Source organism: Enhydra lutris, unplaced genomic scaffold (genome assembly GCF_002288905.1).
Source record: "Enhydra lutris kenyoni isolate GAN:26980312 unplaced genomic scaffold, ASM228890v2 scaffoldscaffold13, whole genome shotgun sequence".
Classification (NCBI taxonomy): Eukaryota; Metazoa; Chordata; class Mammalia; order Carnivora; family Mustelidae; genus Enhydra; species Enhydra lutris.
The window spans coordinates 34,927,336-34,948,355 of record NW_019154097.1 but is presented as its reverse complement, the minus strand read 5'-3'; the positions used below and the strand labels follow the sequence as shown (position 1 = coordinate 34,948,355).

Sequence of the window (21,020 nt, the reverse complement as noted above, 5' to 3'; positions counted from 1 at the left end):
ATGGGCGCGGCGCCCGCCCGCCACCTGCACCACCCCTGCCCACTCGCCCCTCATCCCCGGCCCAACCCTACCCCGCGCCACTCCCGACCCCTCACCCCTCCCCATCCCCGGCCCGACCCCACCCTGCCTCTCCTCTGAACTGCTCTCGCACTGGGGGGGGCTGCACCTCACCTTTGCCCTGTCCCCGCCCCCCAGTTGAACTCTGCTGACCTGGGGCAGGGCCCACTTGACTGCCCCAAATCTTGCCTGCCCAGACTTTGGCTCCTGGGGTAAGAGTCCTGATTTCCCTGGGCCAGCAGTCCGCCAGGCACTCTGGCGGCCCCTCTACTTGGCTGGTCCAAACCCCTGGTGCTTGGGGGGCACAGAGAAGGGGCAGGTGGCACCCCTGCAGCCCTTTTAGTGGACAGAGGGACTGTTTGGATCTTTCTGAGTCAGGTCTGAAGCTGGCCTTCTCTGCCCTCCCGGCGCTCCTGGCTTCCCTCCTTCACTTCCATGGTGCCCAGGGTTCCCACCTCTCCCCAAGGCCCGTGGGGAGTGGTGGCAGCGAGGGCTGCCCGGGGTGTGGGGCTGGCAGCCGTATCCCACCATTCCAGGCCAGGATGGGGCACAGCTGTCTGTGGGGACTCCTAGTCCGAGGGGGCCAGGGCCAGTTCCCCAGAGCTCCCCTCCCCCTCCACCTTCTACCCACAGGCCTGGGAGGTCCTCAGTCCCTTGGGCTGCTGTGTCCAGCCTCCTGCCTTCCCGGGGCAGCCGGAGCCCCACCCCACCCTGTCCTCTTGCCTGTGGGAGGCTGGGGCAGGTCCTGCTCTCTCCTGGCCTGGCCAGTCAGGACCTCTCTATTTCCTGGGTTGCCGTGGGGCTTGAACCACCCCCCCCACACTCCCCAATTCCCAGGGACTCCAGGGTCTTAGGGTCTCCTGGCATCAGGCCTGCAAGGTGGAGGCTGGACCAGGAAGGGTCTGGGAGCTCTTTCCTGCTCAGCCCAGAGACTGCTGTCTCAGTGGGGAGGCCGCCCCCTACTGGTGACTATGGGTGCTGTCACCTCAGGTCAGGGGAAGGGAGGGACTCACTGGGCAAATAGGGGGACTGAGGCACTGCCAGACACTGGACACACTCTTCCATCGAATCTTCCCAATGTCCTATCATCCCATCCCCCCAACATTGCACCTACCCAACTGCGGGTCCTGAGGTCAGCCGCCAAAAAGAGCAGCCCTCACCCCCCTCATGGATAGTGCCGGGCCCCTGATGCCCTCGCCATCAGAACCGAGCACGGGGCTGTTCTTGCAGGCTTTCACCTGGGGGGATTTGATGGGCCATTTGAGAGGTTCTGGGATGGGGTGGGCTGCACCAGGGGCCCCCCTCAGGCAGGAGGGCGGGCTGTTTCCTTGTAGGACGCCTGGAGGCAGGTGAACACGGGCAAATAGGGAAGCGTGGGGCTCATCTCTCCCTCTCCCACCAGAGTTTGTGCTGCAGGAATCACGAGTCAGAGTCAGCCAGGGGCAGCAGGAGGGGTCGGAGCGTGCCTGACCCGCTGTGCCAGCCGGCCCATCCTTGGAGCTCCGCCTGGTCACGGCATTCAGCCAAGTTTCGCTGGACATCTGCTGTGGGCCAAGGCCAGCCTGGGTGCCGGACGGCACCCTGTGGGCACCGTACTTGAAACAGACGCGGCCAAGAGACAGGTGGCGCAGCCCAGTGTGACCCGTGCTGGGGGAGGAGCCCAGCTGCAGGGGTGGCCGGGGCAGTGTGGGGGGCTCCTTATGACATGGAGGGAAGGGCCCCTGCCAGCCCCCTTCTCCATCCTCTAGAAGGGGAACCAGCCCACCCAAGCTGCTGGGGCCCCCAGCCATAGTGCAGAGGCCGGTTGGGACCCCAACTCCTTATCCCAGGGAGCCCCCTTCTCCCCCATCAGCCCCAGGCTAGAGCCGGCTTCTGCTGCCAGCCTCACGGTGCCAGCCACTGTTTGGAAAGTGTCAGGCGTTTTCTGATCTGTCATCAAACAAACTCCTGGTGAGCGTGATGTAAATGGATTCACAGATGTGCGTGTGCGCCAGGAAGCTCGGGGCGCTCCTGCCAGGGCTTGGCTGCAGAACAGACGTGCTGGGGCTTGGGCCGGGCAGGAGGGAGGCCGAGGGAGGCTTCCAGGAGCATCCGGCCGACATGCAGACACCTGTTCCTTCCTACCCGAAAGCACCAGCCCCACGCCCAGCCCAGGAGTGGCACCGCCATGGGACCTGGGCCAGATCCAACGCTGGCTGCTTGGGCACAGAGCCCTCTGGTGGGGACAGCCAAGGCCAGCACACCCCACTTCCTAAAGGGCACAGATAGCCCCGCACACCTGTTTCCTGGGGGCTTGGTGAGCAAGGCAGGCTCTGGCCTCCAGGAGCCCCCGCTGCGATGTCCGCGGGAATGGCTGTCTCGTGAGTGGCAGTGACCACAGGAAGAGGGGGTGTGAGGACAGCAAGTAGCAAAAGGCAGCTCCACCAAGGCCTGATGGATGACGAATGTGTGCGAGGGACGCGAGCTGATGGCTTGGCGGTGGGGGCCTGTGGTCCCATTATCCCATGTGAATTGACCGAAGTCCCTGTCTCTTTCCTTTGTCCTTTGATGAGGAGAGCGAGCCAAGCAGAAGAGGGGGTCTCTACACAGGACCCCGGGGCAGCGCATGTGGCCCCACAAAGCTTCTGAAGGTTCCTTTCCGCCGGCACAGGCAGGTCCTGCGGAACCGGCCGGTGACCGCACTCGCTCTGCGGCCCCCACACTTCGGACACAAAGCTCGCTGGGTCTGGAGGACGGATGGTTCCTGGGTCTCCACCCTGATGGCCTCAGCACCGGCCACCAGGAGACCAGGACAGCGCTAGGGGCAGCTCCCGGACTGCATCCTGCCGCTCGCCCCCCAGCCACATGTGAATTGGTTTCATAAATATTTGTCTTGGGGCAGAAGTCATGTCGCAGGCCTGTTTCCTCCTTGTCCCCCTGCGCCCACCATCGGCCACCCTCGTTCACACCAGCCTCTGACCGGCCTGGCTGGGGCCAGAGCCCTTTCACTCGGGATTCGGAGGATACGTCAACAGGAACTGCCAGGCGACACCGGGAGGAGAGGGAGGCTGTGTCTGCAGGCGTGGGGGTACCGGGGGGCCTGAGCTAGGCCTGTGGTCAGTCACACATCTCTGTCCTGTGCAGGTGGGGGAGACATGCTCAACCTCAGCCAAAGGACGTGAGGCTTTGGTCCCAGGGGCTGGGCCTCCTCAGGGCCGTGTCTCCACCTGCTTGTAGGGAGAGAGCGGTTCCCAAACCCCCAGGGGCCGAGCGGCTGGCGGGACCGTGGCTGGGGCTGGCCGTGGTGGGCCCATGTGGAGACAGAGCCAGTGGGGGCCAGCCTCCGGCTGTGCAGACACGCGGGCCCGACAGTCCACACAAAGCTGGCTGGGGGTGGCGCAGAGTGGCTGTGGGGCCAGCACGGTTCGGGACAGAAGCTGGTCTGGGCGGTGTCCTGTGTGTTCCTGTCCCTAATAAAATCTCGCGGTGACCCGGCTGGAGCCTCCGCCTCTAACCTCTCTCGGTGCCCCACGTCCAGCACAGGGCGGGCTCCGCGACGGCCCCCGCACCACTTCCCCGGACCGCCTCATCGCTCCCGTCTTGATTTCTATCGCAGAAACAGTGTTTCCCGGAGAACTCCGTGCCCCGCAGAGGCTGAGGCAGAGCCTTTGGCAGTGGCGGCGGCACAGCCGGCCAGCAGCTGGGGAGGTGAGGCCTGGCCCCGCCCCAAGCTGCACCCGGTGGGGACATCCTCCTGGGGCTGGGCCTCAGGGGAGGACCCTGTGCATCCCCCCGCCCCAACCAGGATCTCTCCTGGGGCTGGAGTCCTGAGGAGTTGAGACTTTATTAAAAACAACAGCCCTGGGGCGTCTGGGTGGCTCAGTGGGTTAAGCCTCTGTCTTCGGCTCAGGTCATGATCTCAGGGTCCTGGGATGGAGCCCCACGTCGGGCTCTCTGCTCGGCGGGGAGCCTGCTTCCCCCCTCTCTCTGCCTGCCTCTCTGCCTACTTGTGATCTCTGTCAAATAAATAAATTAAAAAACCAAAAAACTAAAAACCAACAGCCCCCGATGACTGTTCATTCACAAAACCATCGCAAAGCTCGAGGACAAAACCACCCCTGGGTTTATTTCACCAAAGCCGACATTTCTCGAGGGCCCCCGTCAGAGAGCCGGTGTGGGGCCCATGGGGTATGGCTGTGCCAGAGTCCCCCTCAGGCCCACCGAGGAGGCAGCTGGAGGGTGTCTGCGCTTCCAGCCATGTGGTAGACAGAGGGCTCCATCCCGGCGGCTGGAAGTTTCCAGACTGTTCACAGAGCGTGACGCCCCGCCCCAGTGTCCCTGGCTGACAGGCACGCGGTCCTGCCAGCTCCCTGTCAGGTCCATGGGACGTCACTGCGGTGATCGTGGCCACCACGGGCCACACCTGCTCCAGGTGTCCAGCTAGGCCCCTCAGACACCAAACCTGCCGGGGGACCCTCGGGGGGAAGCTGCTCTGCCTCAGCTCATGGGACCAGTTGGAAAGATTCCGTGAACTCAGCCCCACAGGTTTTCACAGCTGACGAGGGTGGTTGTGTTTCAGCCATAAACAGCACGTCATACGGCATGGGAAGAGGCTGCCCGTGGCTTTGGGGGGGGTGGGGGGGTTCAGCTGGCAGCACCAGGAATCTGGCAGGGAACAACAGACCCTGGGAGGCCCACGAGTATGAAGAGGGCACTGCCTGGGCTCTCTGGAACACCGGGAGCGGCCAGCACTGGGGGAGTAGGTACTGCACCGGACCCAGCTTTTACCCAGTAGCTCGCAGCACCCACTGTGATGTGGGCACCCCTGCCATCCCCAGGCCTGTGGAGAAACGGAGGCTCTGGGAGTGACTGGCCCAAGACCACTGGTGTGTGGCCAGAGGTGGTGCCCAGTTCTGGGTCCTCATGTGTGGCTAAAAGGTGGTAGAAGAGGAGGGGGGGTCCAAGAGCCCCGTGAGGGGTGTGGGCTTTACACAGCCAGGCTGTGTCACCCCAACAGGTCCCACTCTTGCAAAGTCACAGCCCCACACAGAGAAGCAAGGGCAGTGGGGGCTGCTTGTCTGGTTGGACATCCTGGGACTCGGCCCTGACGTTTAGGGCAATTTCCCAGGGAACCTCACTCTGGTGTAGGAAAGCGGGACCTTGTGGCAACCCCCACCCCATTTACTCTGTCCCTGAGAAAAGCCTCTGTTGTGGGAAGCGGAGCCTGAATGGATCCTCCTGCCCTCTGACTTGCATGGCCTGAGCCGTCCATGACCTTCCCACTGCCCAGAGCCTGCCCAGCCACTGCTCTGGGGGCCCGGACTTGTCCCCTCTCCCACTTCTCGTTCCCTAGAGGGAGCCCAGGAAGTACACTTAAAAACGATCTTTCGGGGGTGCCTGGGTGCTCAGTCGGTTGAGCATCCGTCTCTTGGTTTTGGCTCAGGTCATGATCCCAGGGTCCTGAGATCGAGCCCCGCGCTGGGTGTGGTGTCTGCTTGAGATTCTCTCTCTGGCCCCCACCCTTTACGCACTTGCTCTAAAGAAAGAAAGAAAGAAAGAAAGAAAGAAAGAAAGAAAGAACTCTTAAAACAAACAAACCAACAATCTTTTGGGCCAGCTGTTCTGGGGACACCTGGCGAGGCCCAGGAGTTGGGAAGTTTGGCACCAAATCCAACATCAGACTTGACTTCAGGCACTGCTGCCTGGGGACAGGATGTCTCGGAGCTGAGGAATCTGTGGGCTACTCGCACTCAACCTTGCCCCCACGCCCAGCCCAGGCCCCAACACTCGGGACTTTCTGTGGCCTCCAGTTCTGAACGGGCCCTGGGGCAGTGGTGGTTCTCACAGCAGAACCTCGGAGCTTGGTGTGTCAAACCCCCAAGTGGAGCTTCTCTCCGGGGGGGTCTGGGGTGGCCCTCAGGGCTCGACCCCACGCCTGCCCTCCCCACTCTCCACAGCTGTCCCCAAGACATTTCAGAGCACAGCTCAGGAACCAGAACCTCTCATTTGACACCCAAGGGAACTGAGGCACATCCCATCACCCAGAGTCACCCCAGACCTGCACTGGCTGGGAGATAAAGTGACCCCCGCGCCTCCCGTCTCACACACACACACACACCAGCCCCTCAGAGGCACCCCCGCCCTGGGGATGGAGGCGGCTCTGCACCTACTCTGGTCGGCACAGGGGTGCCCCCTCCCCCCACACCTACCTGGGGAGAGGGGACAGGTCCAAAGTCGAGCCATGTTCCTGCTGCAGATGGGCCTGGAGAGGGTTCAGGATGGGGGCTGGGCCTGCTCCTGCACAGCCAAGGGCTCTGACCCGCTGGGCCCCAGTCCTGCCCCTCCCCCTGCAGGCGGATGTCCTCTGGCCCTTCTCGGGTCTACGGGGGAGAAGAAGTGCCCATGAGGCCATCTCCATTCCCGTGTGATGGTGGAGTGACTCTCCGCACCCCCAGTACTGCACGGTCTGAAGTGATAGTCAGCTGGGCGAGGGCCCCCCGAGACTAGGGGAACCCTCTGTGCTTCGTCCCCAGCCTCACCTGGCACCTGCACCCCTCACTGCCCTGCTCGCTCTCAGGAGAGAGGAAATCGAGGCCAAGTGAGTAGTAGAGTCTGGGGGCCTGGCTGGGCTGGTCTCCCCACGGGTGCCCATCCCAGGCACAGGCAGTGGGGTGGGAGGACAGGAGGGGAAGGGGGCTCCTGGGGCTGCAGAGCGCTGGTACCCAGACAGATGCTTCCCCCTGCGATGGGCGCCTGCCTCCTACCCCGGCCCGGGCTGGGAGCGTACTCTGCAGGGCACTTGCCCCTACCGGGTACCTCGCCCTGGCTCAGCCATGCAGATCCTTGTACCGGGAGCAGACCCCGGGGTTGCTCCATGAGGCAGGCAGAGTAACCATGGGGTGAGCACCCTGAGATCACTGCGGGCAGGCAGTGCAGGTGGCAACACGTGACGCTCCCCACTGTGGCGTGAGTTGTCCTGGGGAGAAAGGCCCGGGGAGTGATGAATGCTGGCGGCCTCCATCGTGGCTCCAGCTGTGGGAAGAGCTGGAGCCGTGACCATGACCGTCCTCCCCCAACCCTTGCCAAATCCCACACTGGGTGGACAGCTTCCTCTCCATCACCCGTCCCCACGGCACAAAGCCCTCGCAACAGAAGTTCCGAAAGCGAGGCGTGGTCACCCAGCGGAGGGTCAGCGAGTTTTGAAAACATTTTGCATGTGTGTCCTTCCTTTCCCAAATGGGTGTCAGGCACCCAGGCAGGCACTGGAGCTGCGGTGGGAAACCCCAGCCTTCCCTTCTAAGGAACACACGGACTGTGGTCCAGCGGACGTCGGCTTGAGAGGGGATCGGCCAGGCCAGGGGCTCCAAACCCCTTCCACGTCCATGAGTGGGGCAGCAGGACGAAGCAGCCGTCCTGCTGCCCCACGCAGCCCCCGGCCAGGCTCCAGAGCTGGCGATCCACGGCGCCTGACACAACTTCCCGCGCGACCAGAGTGAGGGAGTGAGAGGCAAACGCCGGCTTCCCAGGTGTCTGACTTCCCGAGCCCACCAGCGCGGCTGTGCTGGCAGGGCAGGGCTGGGCGAGGGGGACACCGCCCTCACTTCTCCAAAGAGTGAGGCTGACTCGATAAAGGCTAGGACTGGGGGGGCTGTGCCATGTACAACTCTTCCAAGGGACTTGAGGGTCTGTGCCCGCGATTTAATGATGCTACCCGCTCTCCTCCAAGAAAGGCGGCCTCTGGGCAAAGGGCAGCCCCCTCTGCTCCACTCATCAGACCACATCCTGTCTGTGTTGGGTCTTTTATCAACACAGTCCGCACCGCCCCGTCCTTCACCACCGGCGTCCCCAATGGAATCCCAGGGTCAGGAATGTGCAGCCATCAGACGGCAGTGGCAACCCACCCAGGGCCCTATATAAAGCCGGGAGAAGCCAGGAGCCACACCGCCCAGACAAGACACCTCCCAGAGGGCCCTGCCCAGCAGCCTTCCCGGGGAGCAGGCCCGCAGCACGGTGAGTCCAGCCGCTCCATCCCCAGCAGGAGCCCTCGAGGGTTCAGCCCTGGTCTTCCCTTGGGTGCCTCGGCTGCCACGTCCTGAATGCTGGGCCCTGAAGCTCCAACTTATGCTGGGGTCCAATTTTTGGTGGTGAGTGTCCCAAGGTCCCCCATGCTCTTGAAGGGTCCACGAACCCCCAAAAGGGGACAGGAGCCACTTCCTCTACGCGTCAGTACACCTTTTCTCAAGCCCCAGAGGCCATCCCCAGGTGGAGTCGCCCACCAGGTGAAAAGCCCCCCACTTCCCCCGGGGCCTGATGGAGAGTCTTCCCGCCGCAGGCCAGACTTGGCTCCAGCCCCGGGGGATGAGGTGATGGGAGTTAGGAGGGCTGGATTTAGGTAGGGAGGAGGGCGGCTTTTATGACTTTTTTTTAAAGCCTTCTGGCTGAGTTCACTTTGAAATGTCTTCAAGGGAGCCATTTCTGGAAAGAGCTCTGGGGAGCCCATGCTTCTTCTCCAGAACCAGCTCTTTCTTGTAGGCTCAGTTCTGCTCCTCAGAACAGCCGGCTCCGACTCACCATGGTCATTACCAAAAAGGCTTCCTTTAAGAGGGAATGAGCAATTTTTGTCAAAGCCGGGGCATTCGGGGAAGCTCTATTTCTGTTTCGAATCCCCCCGGACTGCCATCTGTGGGGTAGAGTAGCGATTCTGAGTCACTTAGACCCGGGCATATACCCCAGCTGTCTCTTGTAACGCTCGCTGTGAGACGCTGGGCAAGTCCCCTGTTCGAGGACGGCCTCCCCCACAGAAGAGGGGAAGACCGCCCTGCGCCGGGGCTGCGAGGACAGAGCCGGAGGGGCCGGGAAGCACCGCCCACGGGCCTGGTACACCAAGATGCTGTCCGGCCGTTGGAATCCCGAATCTCAGGCTTCCACTGCCCGCTGTGTGGCCCAGGCACCACTTCTTGGCCTTCCTGACAGTCTTCTTGCCTGAAAACCTGGGGTAAACAGGGCCTAGAAACGAAGCTTATTGTAAAGAGGACACGCAGCCGCGCACACAGACGGAGCTCGTAGGGAGCCTCGGCAGCCCCGCCACGTCCACATGCTCGTTCCCCGGTGGGTGTCTGCGTCAGGCCTGGACGCAACTCCTCTCCATGTTAGAGGGACATGAGCTGAGCGTCCCGGCGACACAGGTTAGCCAGACCCATTTATGATCAAGTTGGAAACCAAAATTGATGCCATGAATTTTCTGCCCTGTGGCTCTGAGACGATATGGCCCAAGAATCAATAATTAAAATAAAAAAAAGAACGAGCTCCAATCTGCACCGCACTCGGGGGCTGCCGGTGCACGGTGCGCGGCTGTAAGCCGTCCCAGCGGCGGGCGTATTTGGATGCTAAGCCGCCGTGGGGACCGCAGGAGAGGAGAAGCAGTCTAACGGGCGCAGTCAGCCCCTGAGCCTGCTAAGAAAATAAAGGCCTGACCCCCAGCATAGTGACACTTCCTCAAGCTGCTTGCAAGTTGGGCTCCGCGGAGCCACCGGCCTCTGATGGCTGCCCAGGCCCTGGGAGACACTGTTGACAAGTTGTCACGCAAGGCCCACGCGTGCGGCCGGTAACTTCCTCTCTTCTTCCTACGGCCCAGATGATAAGCCCGCACGCCCTGCCGTGCCTCCTCCTCCTGCCGCTGGGTGCCTGCCTTCCTCTCTTGGACAGAGAAGAGCCCGCTGCCACCGTGGGAGGTGTCAGAGGCGGAATGAGCTGGGCTGACCTGCCCGGGGGACATCGCATGCCCCCCCCACGGAGCTCCCCTGGGTGGCCGAGGACCCCACAGCCGCACGGCCTGCTGGTCACGGCCAAGGAGCTGCAGGTGTCGGGCCAACGGCGCCCTGGCTTCACGTTCCGGTTCGGGAGGCAGGACGATGGCAGCAAGGCTACTGGCTTCCTCCCCGCGGGTGGCGAGAAGGCCAACGGCCCTTTAGGGACCCTGGCCGAGGAGCTCAGCAGTTACAGCAGGAGAAAAGGGGGCTTCAGCTTCCGCTTTGGCCGGCGGTGAGGGGGCGGGGGCGTCCGTGGACCCTCCCGGCTACCACTCCCCCTCCTGTCTTCTCCTTGAGCCCGAAAGATCAGGATACTAAGAAGGCGAGGGGATGACTGTCATGAGTTCTTAGCAGTAGGATCACTTAGTGGACACCGAGGAAAAGACCGGATGGGATCAAAAAGGAGGTCGCCCAAGGCAAGCTGTACCCCTGGGAAGAAGGAAGCGTGGTCCTGGGGTCGCCGTCCCCGCCCCCTTCCCCTGGGCCGTGAATGCCGACAGGCAGGGCCGGCTGTGGGGGCTCCGGGCTGAAGGCAGCCGGGCTGCTGATGGCAGTGGGGTTCAGAGTTTCGACAGCCTCCACGGGGACGCCTGCCGCTGACATCCACAGTGCGACTCTGAGCGAACACGTCCCACCGGGTGGAGAGGATGGTTCTGAAAGTTAAAGAAAAAAAAAATCTTGTTCTCCATCCCATTAACACAAGACCCCTCTGGCAAGGAAACCCCACTGTGGTGTCAAGATCTCATCCGGAACCGGCTGCCCGTTCCCTTCTGCTAACTGTCCTCGGTGGCGCCGTGTCGCGGAGCCTGCAGTCTAGCGGGAGATGAACAAGGAAGGGGTTCATTTCGCTGGAGCAACGTTGCCTTTCAAGTGCTCGGAATAGGAATGTGTTGTGTGTATCTTTTGAAATAAAAGTTGTAACTGCAAAACCACAACGGAAGGCCCTCCCGGCTCTTGCCTGCAGGTCCTCTGGGCCCCAGCAGTTCCGTTTTCCTGAGCTGCCACTGCCTCCGCTCTGGGGACATGGAGCTTGTGCTACCTGTATCCACACCTGTCCCGGCAGCCCCTTAATTGGCAGTTGGTAAAATACCCACGGTTAAGGGTAGAGGGAAACACAATACAGGGTGCATTTTCCTCCTGCGCTCGACTGCTCCCTCCCTGGTTTTCTCATAGCAAAGAGCATTCTGAAAACAACTTCTCTACCCCAGGGGAGGCCCGCCCTCAGCCTGGAGTGGCTGTGAGCCAGGGGCGAGGAAGAGCATCTCTTTCGGGCGCTGCTCTGCTGTGCTCTGCATCCCACCCCGCGTCGGCTACGCCAGTCTGATGCTGCTCACTCCCGGGCTGGCTTCCACCGCTGAGATGAGAACCTGGATTGATGTTACTATGGCAACATCTCCCCTCCTTCTTTCAAGCTGCTGCTTGGCCCTGTTCACAATTGAATAATTTTCCATTGAGCTGTCACAATTAATTGGTGGATTTTTATTAGCCTTTTAGAACCACACTGGGTTGGGCCCAGCTTGGCACCTTGGAGCATTTCACAGTGTTTTCCATTCTATTAGTGACTTACCTTCCCCGGTAGCAGCTCTCAATCCCCGGCAGCCAGAAAGCCACTTTATTAAGGGGTGACAGATCGGAGCTACAAAAGAGCCAAGCTGACGGGGAGTGCGGAAATTGGGTGGTAGGACGGGCCGGGAAGACAGGAATCAGAACATCACCTTATGTTAAAGCGAGCTGCCTTCTCCCGGAGCTCCTCCCTGCTTCTGCCCTACGCCTGGGCACACGGGCCCCACCGGGAGAGGGGCCAGACAGCGACACCGAGCCTGGGAGGCACGTCATACTCTTTGGCCTCCATCACTGTCCAGGGAAGGGATGAGCCAGGATGCCTCCTCCTATTGTGACAGTCTGACGGGGATAGAACACATCCCAGGGTCTTCGTCTGTTGATAAAAGAAGCAGACACTCAGCCCTCAAGCCACAGAGGGCAAACCTCAAGAAAATGAGTCCCAGTGTGTCCATAAAGGACAGATCCGGCTGTGAGGAAAGTGGCCAAATGAAGGAAGTGCGATCCCAGCCCAGGCTCTCACCCGTCTGTGCTCACTTCCACTTTGTTGGGGGGGGGGCGGGCATTGGGGGTGGGAACTGCAAGATGGATCACTCCGCCCTCTGCTCATTCATGTAGGGAGAAGCCAGAGAACAGGGCTCGTGGAAAGACCAGGCGAGACAGGACACACCAAAGGCCAAGGGCAGAGGGACGCTCTGCAGCAGGGTCCCTGGGTGAGCCTCGCCTGCCCGTTTCTCCTCTTAGAACAAAAGGAGCCGCCTCTGTGGTCACCGATTACAAGCACTTGGAGGTCACCGAGGCTGAGATGCTCCCGCACATGTTTACACACACTTTGGGGATATACCGGCTGGTTTCTAATTTCGTAGGATGAGATTAACCTCAGAGAAATCAGAGATAAAGGAGTGGGGAGGGCTTTCAGGAGAGTATATCCTATCATTAGACTTTCATCGTTCAGCGGCAATCAACGACAAAGTTATTCCTTCCAGTTGCTTGTACATTCGAGCTCAATAACCCTGAAAATCCAAACGACCGAACTGTTAAGGGCATTGCTCTGTTAAATCCCTCCCGCTGTATCTGGCTACCTCTCCTCTTTAACCCTCGCTCCACCCCAGTGAGGCTTGCTCGAGGTTTGGGGGCCTGAAGTGCCACCTGCACCCTCCTTGGTGGGTAAGATCACTTTCTAGATTAGTGAAAGGTGAGGCTCCTCGGAAAACCTTGACTTTGCCAGCACAGATTAAGCTCCTCTGGGCAGTCTGGGTTCGCTCCACCTGGCGTGGCAATGCTGTCTCCCCCAGCCCAGGCGCCCGAGAGCTGTCTGCATCCTTTCACTGTTTACACAAGACATACACAAAAGCCTTCCTCTTGCGGTGCAGATCTAAAAGCTATTTAGTTATTAAACTGCCGGGGGAATGTTTTTGCTTGCATTTTCCCGTGTGTTTGAAATATTCCTAAAAACATGTAAGAAAGAAAGAGGCTCATGGGGCAGCGAGTCATCCAGCAGCCGTCCTAGTAAACAAGCCACCAGCTCGTCCCTTGTCCCAGGGCTGGAGACACTGGATAACAGAGTCCACTCAAGACCCCAACCCAGAAAAGATGCTGTCACCCTCCAGGCAGGGGGCTGGGGCCCCGCCCACAAGGGTGGGAAGCCATCAGCGGTGAGGACAGGCATGGACAGACACGACGGTTGCTCAGTCTTGTCCCACCTGATGCCTCTTGTGCCGAGAACATTTAAAAAAATCGGTTCCTCAGGACACTCAGTCTGGGAGTATCTCTTGTAGCTCATCCTGACGCCCGAGAAGCTGGGCTGGCTCTAAGTCTTGACTTCTTCCACTCCATGATAGAGGGAGGAGCCGGACTCTGGTGCAAGCCCTGCTGGTCATGCTGGGGCCATCTGCACTGCCAACAAGTTGGTCCGGCACAGCAGGCGTATGGTGGCATGTGTGACCTCGGGCAAGCCGCCTCACATCTCTGAGTCTCAGCTTCCTGGCATGTTAAATGAGGACAGGGACAGAACCTCCCTCATTAAAGAAACAGAGGGTTTCACGTGGTCACACAAAGCACATCTGTAGTGCACAGCTTATGCATATGAGCTGTAATTTTAAGAAAACGCTCACTGAGGGGTGCCCGGATGGCTCAGTCGGTTAAGCATCTGCCTTCGGCTCAGGTCATGATCTTGGGGTCCCAGAGTCGAGTCCTGCGTCAGGCTCTGTGCTCCGCGGGGAGTCTGCTTCTTTTGTCCCTCCCTCTCCTTGCTCATGCTCTCGCTCTCTCTCAAACGAATACATCTTAAACAAACAAGCAAACACCTCTCATTGAAATCTGACACACACGGAGAATGTGCTCCAATTCTGAGTGTACAGTTCAATAAACTGTCCCCGAGTGATACACCCATCAGCCAGCGTGACCGAGACTAGGAAACAGAGCACCATCTGCCCCCCCGAGCTCCCCTGCGCCCCAACCAGGCATGACCCTCCGTCCTGACTTCCAACACCAAACCACAGACCAGCGTGCTGCTTTAAACAGATGGAAGCTTCTGGCAGCACGATTGACCGTCCGGCTGCTCCCGCTCACGTTGCACTGGCGAGGCTCACGGACACCGGGCTGCGACGAGTTCGTCCGTCTCCACCGCTCACCCTACCCCACCCTGCGGGCACCCGCTGCGCGGCGCGCCTCTCGGCTGTTTGCGCTCCGAGGCTCTGGGAGTGCTTGCTCGCTCCCATTCGGACATTTCGGCTTGTTTCATTCGGACGACAGCGACAGCAGCTGCTGGCCCAGATGGCAGGCCTGACCCCGCTCCCCGGTTCTGGGCCTCGAGGACAGGCCTTGCAAGGCTCCGAAGACCATGTACGCACCTCTGTGCTCTCTCCTGGGGCCGCGGCCAGGTGCGCCAAGTTCTCCAGGGCTTCTGCAGCCTAACCAAGTTACGAACCGCTGTTCCAGAACCTCCAGACCCAAGAAAGTTTCTGAAGCGTGAGCGGCACACGCGAGATTCCTAATTGAGAAAAGACCCGTATTTCCCATGGGCACAGCCGCCACAGTGACTGGCACGTGACGCTACGCGCGAGCCATGACGAGCGGTAACCTCACAGCTGGGTGTCAAGAAAGTGGGGTAACGCGCTCTGCCTAGGAGGTGCCGTGAAGACTCTGGGACCGGCCTGTCCGGCATGGAGGGAGCAGCCATCGGCGATGCCTGTCATCGTGGTCACTCTGCGTCTTTTTTTTTTAAGATTTTATTTATTTATTTGACAGACAGAGATCACAAGTAGGCAGAGAGGCAGGCAGAGAGAGAGGAAGGGAAGCAGGTTCCCCGCTGAGCAGAGAGCCCGATGCGGGGCTCGAGCCCAGGACCCTGGGATCATGACCTGAGCCGAAGGCAGAGGCTTTAACCCACTGAGCCACCCAGGCGCCCCTGCGTCTTCTTTCCAACTCAAGAGTTGTCCCTCGAGGTGACGCCCCTGACCCGGGAAACAGGGAGAAGGCCTGGCAGCCCCTCGGCGTGCGTGCTCCGTGAGGTCCCAGCACCCAGCCCAGGCCGCGTCCTCACCTCCCCTGCCTGACGTGCTGCGCCGCGGTGCTGAGCCCCCACTGCGCCGTGCTCCTCACCATGCTTCGCTGAGCAGATCCGGATCCTCTGACAAGTCTGCCGCCTAATAAGCATCATTATCACACAGCGCGACTGACTCCCCTGACTTCCACTTTCCAAGCTGTCAGCTGGCGCTAAATGGAGGCCCCAATGGGGAGAATGGCCTCACGGGCCCCCCTCAGTCCCCTTGGTGGGGGGCTGGGAGAGGACATGGCCCGCCGGGTGGCATTTCCATCACCGAGGCCAGCATCCCTGCCCCTCCTGTACACAGAGAATAAGACACGGGGTGCGTGGACCACAGTGAGCAAGGGGTGCTTCGGGGCTGGGGTGGGGGCGGGGAGCACAGGGGCGGGCTCGCAGGCAGAGGAAAGCACACCCGTGGAGGGACTAACACTTCCAGTCCAGCGGAGTCCGGGATGCCGCCTCCCCACTTCAGTGATGCTGCGACAGCCTGACAGCGGGCACAGCCCTTGGACTCTTCCCTTCCCACACCAGTCAGATGTGGCCCCCCTGGTGGCAGAGCCCACTCCCAGGGCTGCTGGCAGAATCAGTGTCAAGGGCACAAGAAGGGCCTGAGACCAGGACCAGGAAACTGCTCTCGGAAGGCAGAGGAAGATGCGAGATTTGTGCTGCGGACCCACCACCGAGCCTCTGGTCCCCCTGCAGGGAAACAGGGACCCCCGTCCCACCACATGCACACCACGGCTCAGAACAACAGGGAGAAAGTACAGACCAGAGCAATCTGCCCGAGTTCTAATGTTGTAAACATTTATTTAAAAAATACTACAGAAAGATGCGGATTCAAAAACCACAGAATCATATACAGAAACAAAATGTACGCGACAAAAAAAAAAAAAAAAAGACAACTAGAAGCATTTGAGAAGAGAGAATAGTGGAAAACTATTTACATGTCATTTATAAAAGAGTGTAATATCAAGGTATAAATGTAAAATATAGTGGCAAATCATGTGAACAGAGGCCAGTACCTCATGGAAACACGCAGTTGAGGGAACCCGGGGGGTCCGTTCTGCTTTGTCTGAAAGGCCGCTGGTGGTGTTCAAGCACCTCCCCCAGTCTGCAACCCAGTAGGCTGGGGGGGCAAAGAGGTGACGCGCCGTGACGACAGCGTTAAGTTGATCCAAACGCAACAGTCTCTACCAGGGAAATAAAATACAAGTCTAGGTGAGGAGCATAAAAACGGGGCCTGTGTGCGGTCACGGTGCGAGGAGGTGTGCACCCCTGGGGGTGCGAGGTGGTCCCTCCCGGGCCTGCCGCGAGGCCCAGGCAGGCGCCTGCCCACTCTTCAGTAGCTGCTCCAGGTCAAGCTCAAGATGGCCTGGGCTTCTGCCCCACGAGCCTGGTCCAGGCCGCCTGGGGAGAGCAGACAAATGCCTGCTCTTCGAGACACATTCTGGGGCTTCATTTGTTTGCGGTCTTCATCCCTGATAACCCCAGCAGAAACGGGCGGCTATGTGTTGCTCATGGTGATTCAACGGGATGTCTGCCCCTTCGTGCACGGCGAAAAGGGGCTGCTGCTTTGGCTCCACAGTCTTTTCCTCCCATGTGCTGGTGGCCGGCGGCAGGTCCTGCTGTACCACAGGTGGCTGGGCTAAGGGCGGAGCCACAAAATCCTTCCAGAACTCCAGACAACTAAGGACTGGCTTGTCGCACAGGAAAAGAGCTCTGCATGCATCTACTCTGTCTCAGAGGAGTACAAGGGTGCAGGACGACACTGGTCAGAAATCAAGACCCAGTGCCTCTTTTGGGCACCTGGAAACCTGAAAGGAAGGTGTCCTGGGCCCAAAGCAGCCCTCCCTAGGCCCAGCCCCAGGCCACCTGGGCACCAGCTGTTTACCCCGCTGGCCATCGCTCCTGCCTCCCATCCGCTGGTACTCAGTCCCCTGCTACTCTTAAGACTCAAGCTTTCCATCCTGGGTGAGCAGTGCCTGTCACAAGACAGCAAGGCACCGAGAATGGATGCCAAGGACGGTTTCCCACACCATGGGCCCCTTTGGCTTCCCCACCTGTCCCGGGACCCAAAGGCCGGTTGGTTAGCACCCTGTTTTACCTGCCCAAATCAAGAGGTGACCTTCACACAAGGAAACGTGAGGGCCCCAGCGCCTGGCAGCGACGGAGGACAGAGTGACCAGCCAGCAGCACTTTCCAGGATGGAGTTCTGGAAACGCGTCTTCAGGGCAGGAGGCACAGTAAGAGGCATGCATAGGCTCCCTCCACGGGGTAAGTGGAGGGGACAGTTCCTAGGCCTTGGTGACAAGATTCCTGTTCAGGGTACTCGTTCTTGGGGTAAGTGGAGGAGAAGGCAGAGCCAGAGGAGAAAAAAAGAAATACTCATCTGCTTTCCCACCTGGCCCAAACAGCTCAGTTTAAGTCCACAGAGCAGGAACTCCACAGATAGAACTCGGCACAGAGGAGGCTGAGGAGCCCGGGCTGGGGAGGGGGAAAGTGCAGGAGGACAGCTGGCGCAAGACATAGGTAGTAGGGCTGTGTTCCACTGTGACCTTTGGCTCCGTCCGGCACAGCGTTCCCGGGCCAACGTCCCAACTCACGGGTCTCGTGTCAGCCACCATGGCAGGTGTGGGGAAGCCCTTAGGCACGGCCGGTGGCTCCGGCTGCCCTGACGCCTGGCTCCTGCTACCTCTGTACGATGTCACTGATCTCTTTCACGGAGCTGAGGAGTTTGCTGAAGTCCTGAGTGGCCGCCGGGCCGCTGCCTGCTGTCGCCGGGCAGATCTGAAGCTCCCGGAGATTATGCTCCAGTTTGTTGATGGCCTCGCGGAAGGCGAACTTGTTCCTCATTTGCTGGATGGAATCCACATAGCTCACGCAAAACGTGTAGAGGTTCTTGCCGGCTTCGAGCACGGCGCTATGGCTGGCCATCTGCTCAGAGTTCTTGGAGATGGCCAGGCACAGAGCCTCCGTGCCGTCCAGGACCACGCCCTTGGTGATGGTGCCACTGGCGATCCGCTCTGGAGGCTGGCGGGTTTTCCGAAGAGACACACGGGTCGATATGAGCGGGATGAAGGCAGTGGAGGCTGGCTGGTCTCCGGCCAGGGAAGAAGATGCTGATGGCGAGGCGGAGGGGGCGGGAGCTGGGCTGGCTGGGGTCCCTGTCGGCTTGCTGGACTGTGGCTTTGGCATGGACGGAAGCCCAGGCTTTTTGACGCCTTCCCCCGGTGGCCCAGGCTTGACGGTGTCACTGTTCACAGCATCCACAACCACGGCCGCGGCTTTGGCTTTCCCACCAGCACCGGCCTCCCCCGCTGCTTCCTGGCTCAGGCTCTGAGAGGGCTTCCCGGCTTTCCCAGCGGAGGCCGGTGGCGGGGGCGGCGGGACAGGCTTGAGCTTGGACAGCTTCCCCTTGTCTCTCCCTGGGGACTCGGAAGAGGGCTTGTGCCTCCTCGCTCTGGGCTCTTCGGTGGGGGCCTTGCTGGCCCCCCCAGATGCTCCTGGCCCTGCTCTGCTGGTGGCAGGCACCGGCTCAGCTGCGACAAGTGTCCCCAAGGCACCAGACTTCCCGACCTCATCCTTGTGGGGAAGGCCAGAGGAAGGAGCCCCCGCGACCTGCCTGCGGAGGAGTTTTGGAGTCAAACTGGGAGGGCTGGAGCCTGGGCTGGACTCCCCAGCGTCTCGGAAGACCTCATCTGCTGCGTCCTCAGTCTTTTTCACCAGCCTGGGTGGGGGAGTCACCGTGCCTCTGGTCACCTGGTCGGACCTGTTCTCACTTGCCCGCTTCCGAGGCAGAGCTGGCTTCTCGCTTTTGTGCCCTCCAAACGTGGACGAGTCGAACTGCCTCCCCGTGGACTGCAGATCGCGAGGCAGTGTGACAGACCTCCACTCTGTGTCCTTCGCCCCGTGGGGCACGCAGGAGGCAGAGCAGGACCTGAGGAAGCGCTTGCTGGAGCTGCTGCCACTCTCCTCCTCGCTGGCTGCTAGGCGGCTGCTGGTCAGTGTACTGGACTTTTTCCACAGGTGGGGAGACCGGAAGCCTGCACCTCCTGATTCCCGGAAGGCTCCGTTGGGGACGCCAGCCCTGCTGCTGGGTTTTGGGGACTTGGCTGGCTCGGCCGCGTCCGAGGGTGTGAGGACTGGCGCCCCATTGCTGGTTTCTCGGCCCTCTTCCTCGCTGGTCGCCTTGCGCTCGGGCTGGCCGTCCATCTCCCGGAAGGAGCTGCTGCGTTTCGGGGGGGTCGGGGCTGTTTTCTTCTTCTTCTTGATCAAGGCACTGAACAAGTTGGTCTTTTTGTCTTTGGGGAGAAGGCGCTCATCTTCATTTAGGCCACCATCCTGGGGACCTCGTTCTTTTCGAGGGAGCAGTGGAGACACAGGAGGCTCGTGGTCCAGAGGCTCTGAAACACAGCGGGGAGAGTTTTAATGCCTCCAGACCAGAGGCTTCTTCGTCGAGGGGAACCTGCGGCTGGACCTGTTCTCTACAGAGGAGCAGCCAAGGGTCTGGGCTCTGGTAGGCCTGCTCGTGAGCGCCGGCTCTGCCATTCCCCAGCCTTGGCCTGGGCCAGGGGCACCTCTGCGCGCACCCTCAGCTCTCTCACGTATGAAACGGAGAAGAGAACGCACCCGCAGTGTCGTGGAGCGAACGGAACGCAGTGAGCGTAAAGCGTTCATCCCAGCTACTGGCAGTAATCTCTCACTAACTGCTGTCACCACTGTTAATGTCATCAGAAAAAGCGTCTCCTTTCCCTAAGGACAGCAGCACAGAAAGCTGGGCCCCTCATCCCTGCCCCAGGGCTTCCTTGATAGTAGAGTCCCCCAGTACCACTCCCCAGCACATAAAAACCATCACAGGGCTGAGCAAAGGGTCAAGCCCCGGGCCTCTCGGACGGGCCATTTGAGGTCCTAGGAGGTGAGGTCCGAAGGGAAGGGGCCGTGCACCACGGTGACAATGGGCTACTATGCTTGGTGAACAAGGAGTGACCTTTACACATTTTTAAATGGGCATTCTTTATATATGAATAATAGCTCCCAAGAAATCTTTCTGGCGTTGCCAAGCTCCTGGATGGTGAATGACAGACTTCTCCCTCCGAGGGCAGCTGGGAGGAGCAGCTTTCTGTCAGCACCCAGAGCAGCACAGAGGACGTCTAAAACTGGAGCAGAGGTACAAGGGGGCACCTGTCAGAACACCAGGGGGCACACAGGACACCTGACTCAGAGGATGCTGAGGACCTCCAAAACTTTAATCCAGCAGAAGTTGGAAGAACGTGAAATCCTAATGCATTATGCACAGCTCTAGTTCAATGCTGAACAGCTAATTGACACTCTCGGCTCACCACGAGATTACGTATCAAAACACCCCTCAGATGAATACTGATGGGCATAAATGAACATGATTGCTTATCACTGGGCTTTTAATAAGCCTGAAGTTCCCACAGCGGCCTCTCCCCATCCCCACTGCTCAACTACCTGAAATCATGACAACGAACAGAAGGACACAGGCCGAGCTTCTAGAGAGTCTATGGCCACGGGCTTCAGAGTGGGTGAGCAAGACAATCGGGGGTGTGTAAAGAAAACACTGTAATTTGGACTTTTTAACGTAAACCTTCTAAGCGTACAATTCTGTTGTATTTTATAAAACACATGTCTGGGCATAGTACGTGTACACACCTAGACTCATGTGTGACTTTTTTTTGTTTTTTAACTAATATGGGCACACGGTAAGAAGTATTTGGGAATCGTGCTATGTCTAAACATCTCATTGTTCTGGCTTTGCCCTGCCCCTTCCCACTCACTCGTCAGTGGTCCATGGAGCATCCCCTAGGAGCCTCTAAAAACCTGGATTCTGGGGGTTCTGCTGGGAGAGCGGCAGCTGCTGCACCAGAGCAGCCGAAATCAAAGGACAGCAGGGCATGGGGGATGGGGGAGCACAGGTCGGTGCTGGCGGGTGTTACTCCTCCTGACACCCAGAGACTCCCGGGCACCACTCCCACCTCCCCCAAGCGGCTAGGGAACGGGGGCCGACAGTCTTTTCTCAGAGACCACGTGTGGACACCGGCGCCGCA

At 59.9% G+C, this 21,020-nt stretch overlaps 2 protein-coding genes across 3 annotated transcripts in view; one reads left to right on the top strand and one right to left on the bottom strand.

The window, feature by feature from the left end:
• The first annotated feature begins 9,670 nt into the window (after positions 1 to 9,670).
• LOC111145526 (pyroglutamylated RFamide peptide) lies at positions 9,671 to 10,081 on the top strand. The gene has a single exon (XM_022500436.1). It carries the CDS (start codon positions 9,671 to 9,673, stop codon positions 10,079 to 10,081), a length of 411 nt encoding a protein of 136 aa, XP_022356144.1.
• A 5,750-nt stretch (positions 10,082 to 15,831) lies between these two features.
• LOC111146116 (ABL proto-oncogene 1, non-receptor tyrosine kinase) overlaps positions 15,832 to 21,020 on the bottom strand; it is a 133,396-nt gene continuing 128,207 nt past the window's right edge. For both annotated transcript variants that reach the window (XM_022501513.1, XM_022501514.1), the window contains exon 11: positions 15,832 to 19,355. In XM_022501513.1, the coding sequence (XP_022357221.1) occupies positions 17,641 to 19,355 (1,715 nt within the window). In that variant the 3' untranslated portion in view covers positions 15,832 to 17,640. The remainder of the gene's footprint in view (positions 19,356 to 21,020) is intronic.

Bases quoted from the DNA above. Each gene is read 5' to 3' on its own strand.
- LOC111145526 (XM_022500436.1), top strand. From the start codon at position 9,671: ATGATAAGCCCGCACGCCCTGCCGTGCCTCCTCCTCCTGCCGCTGGGT.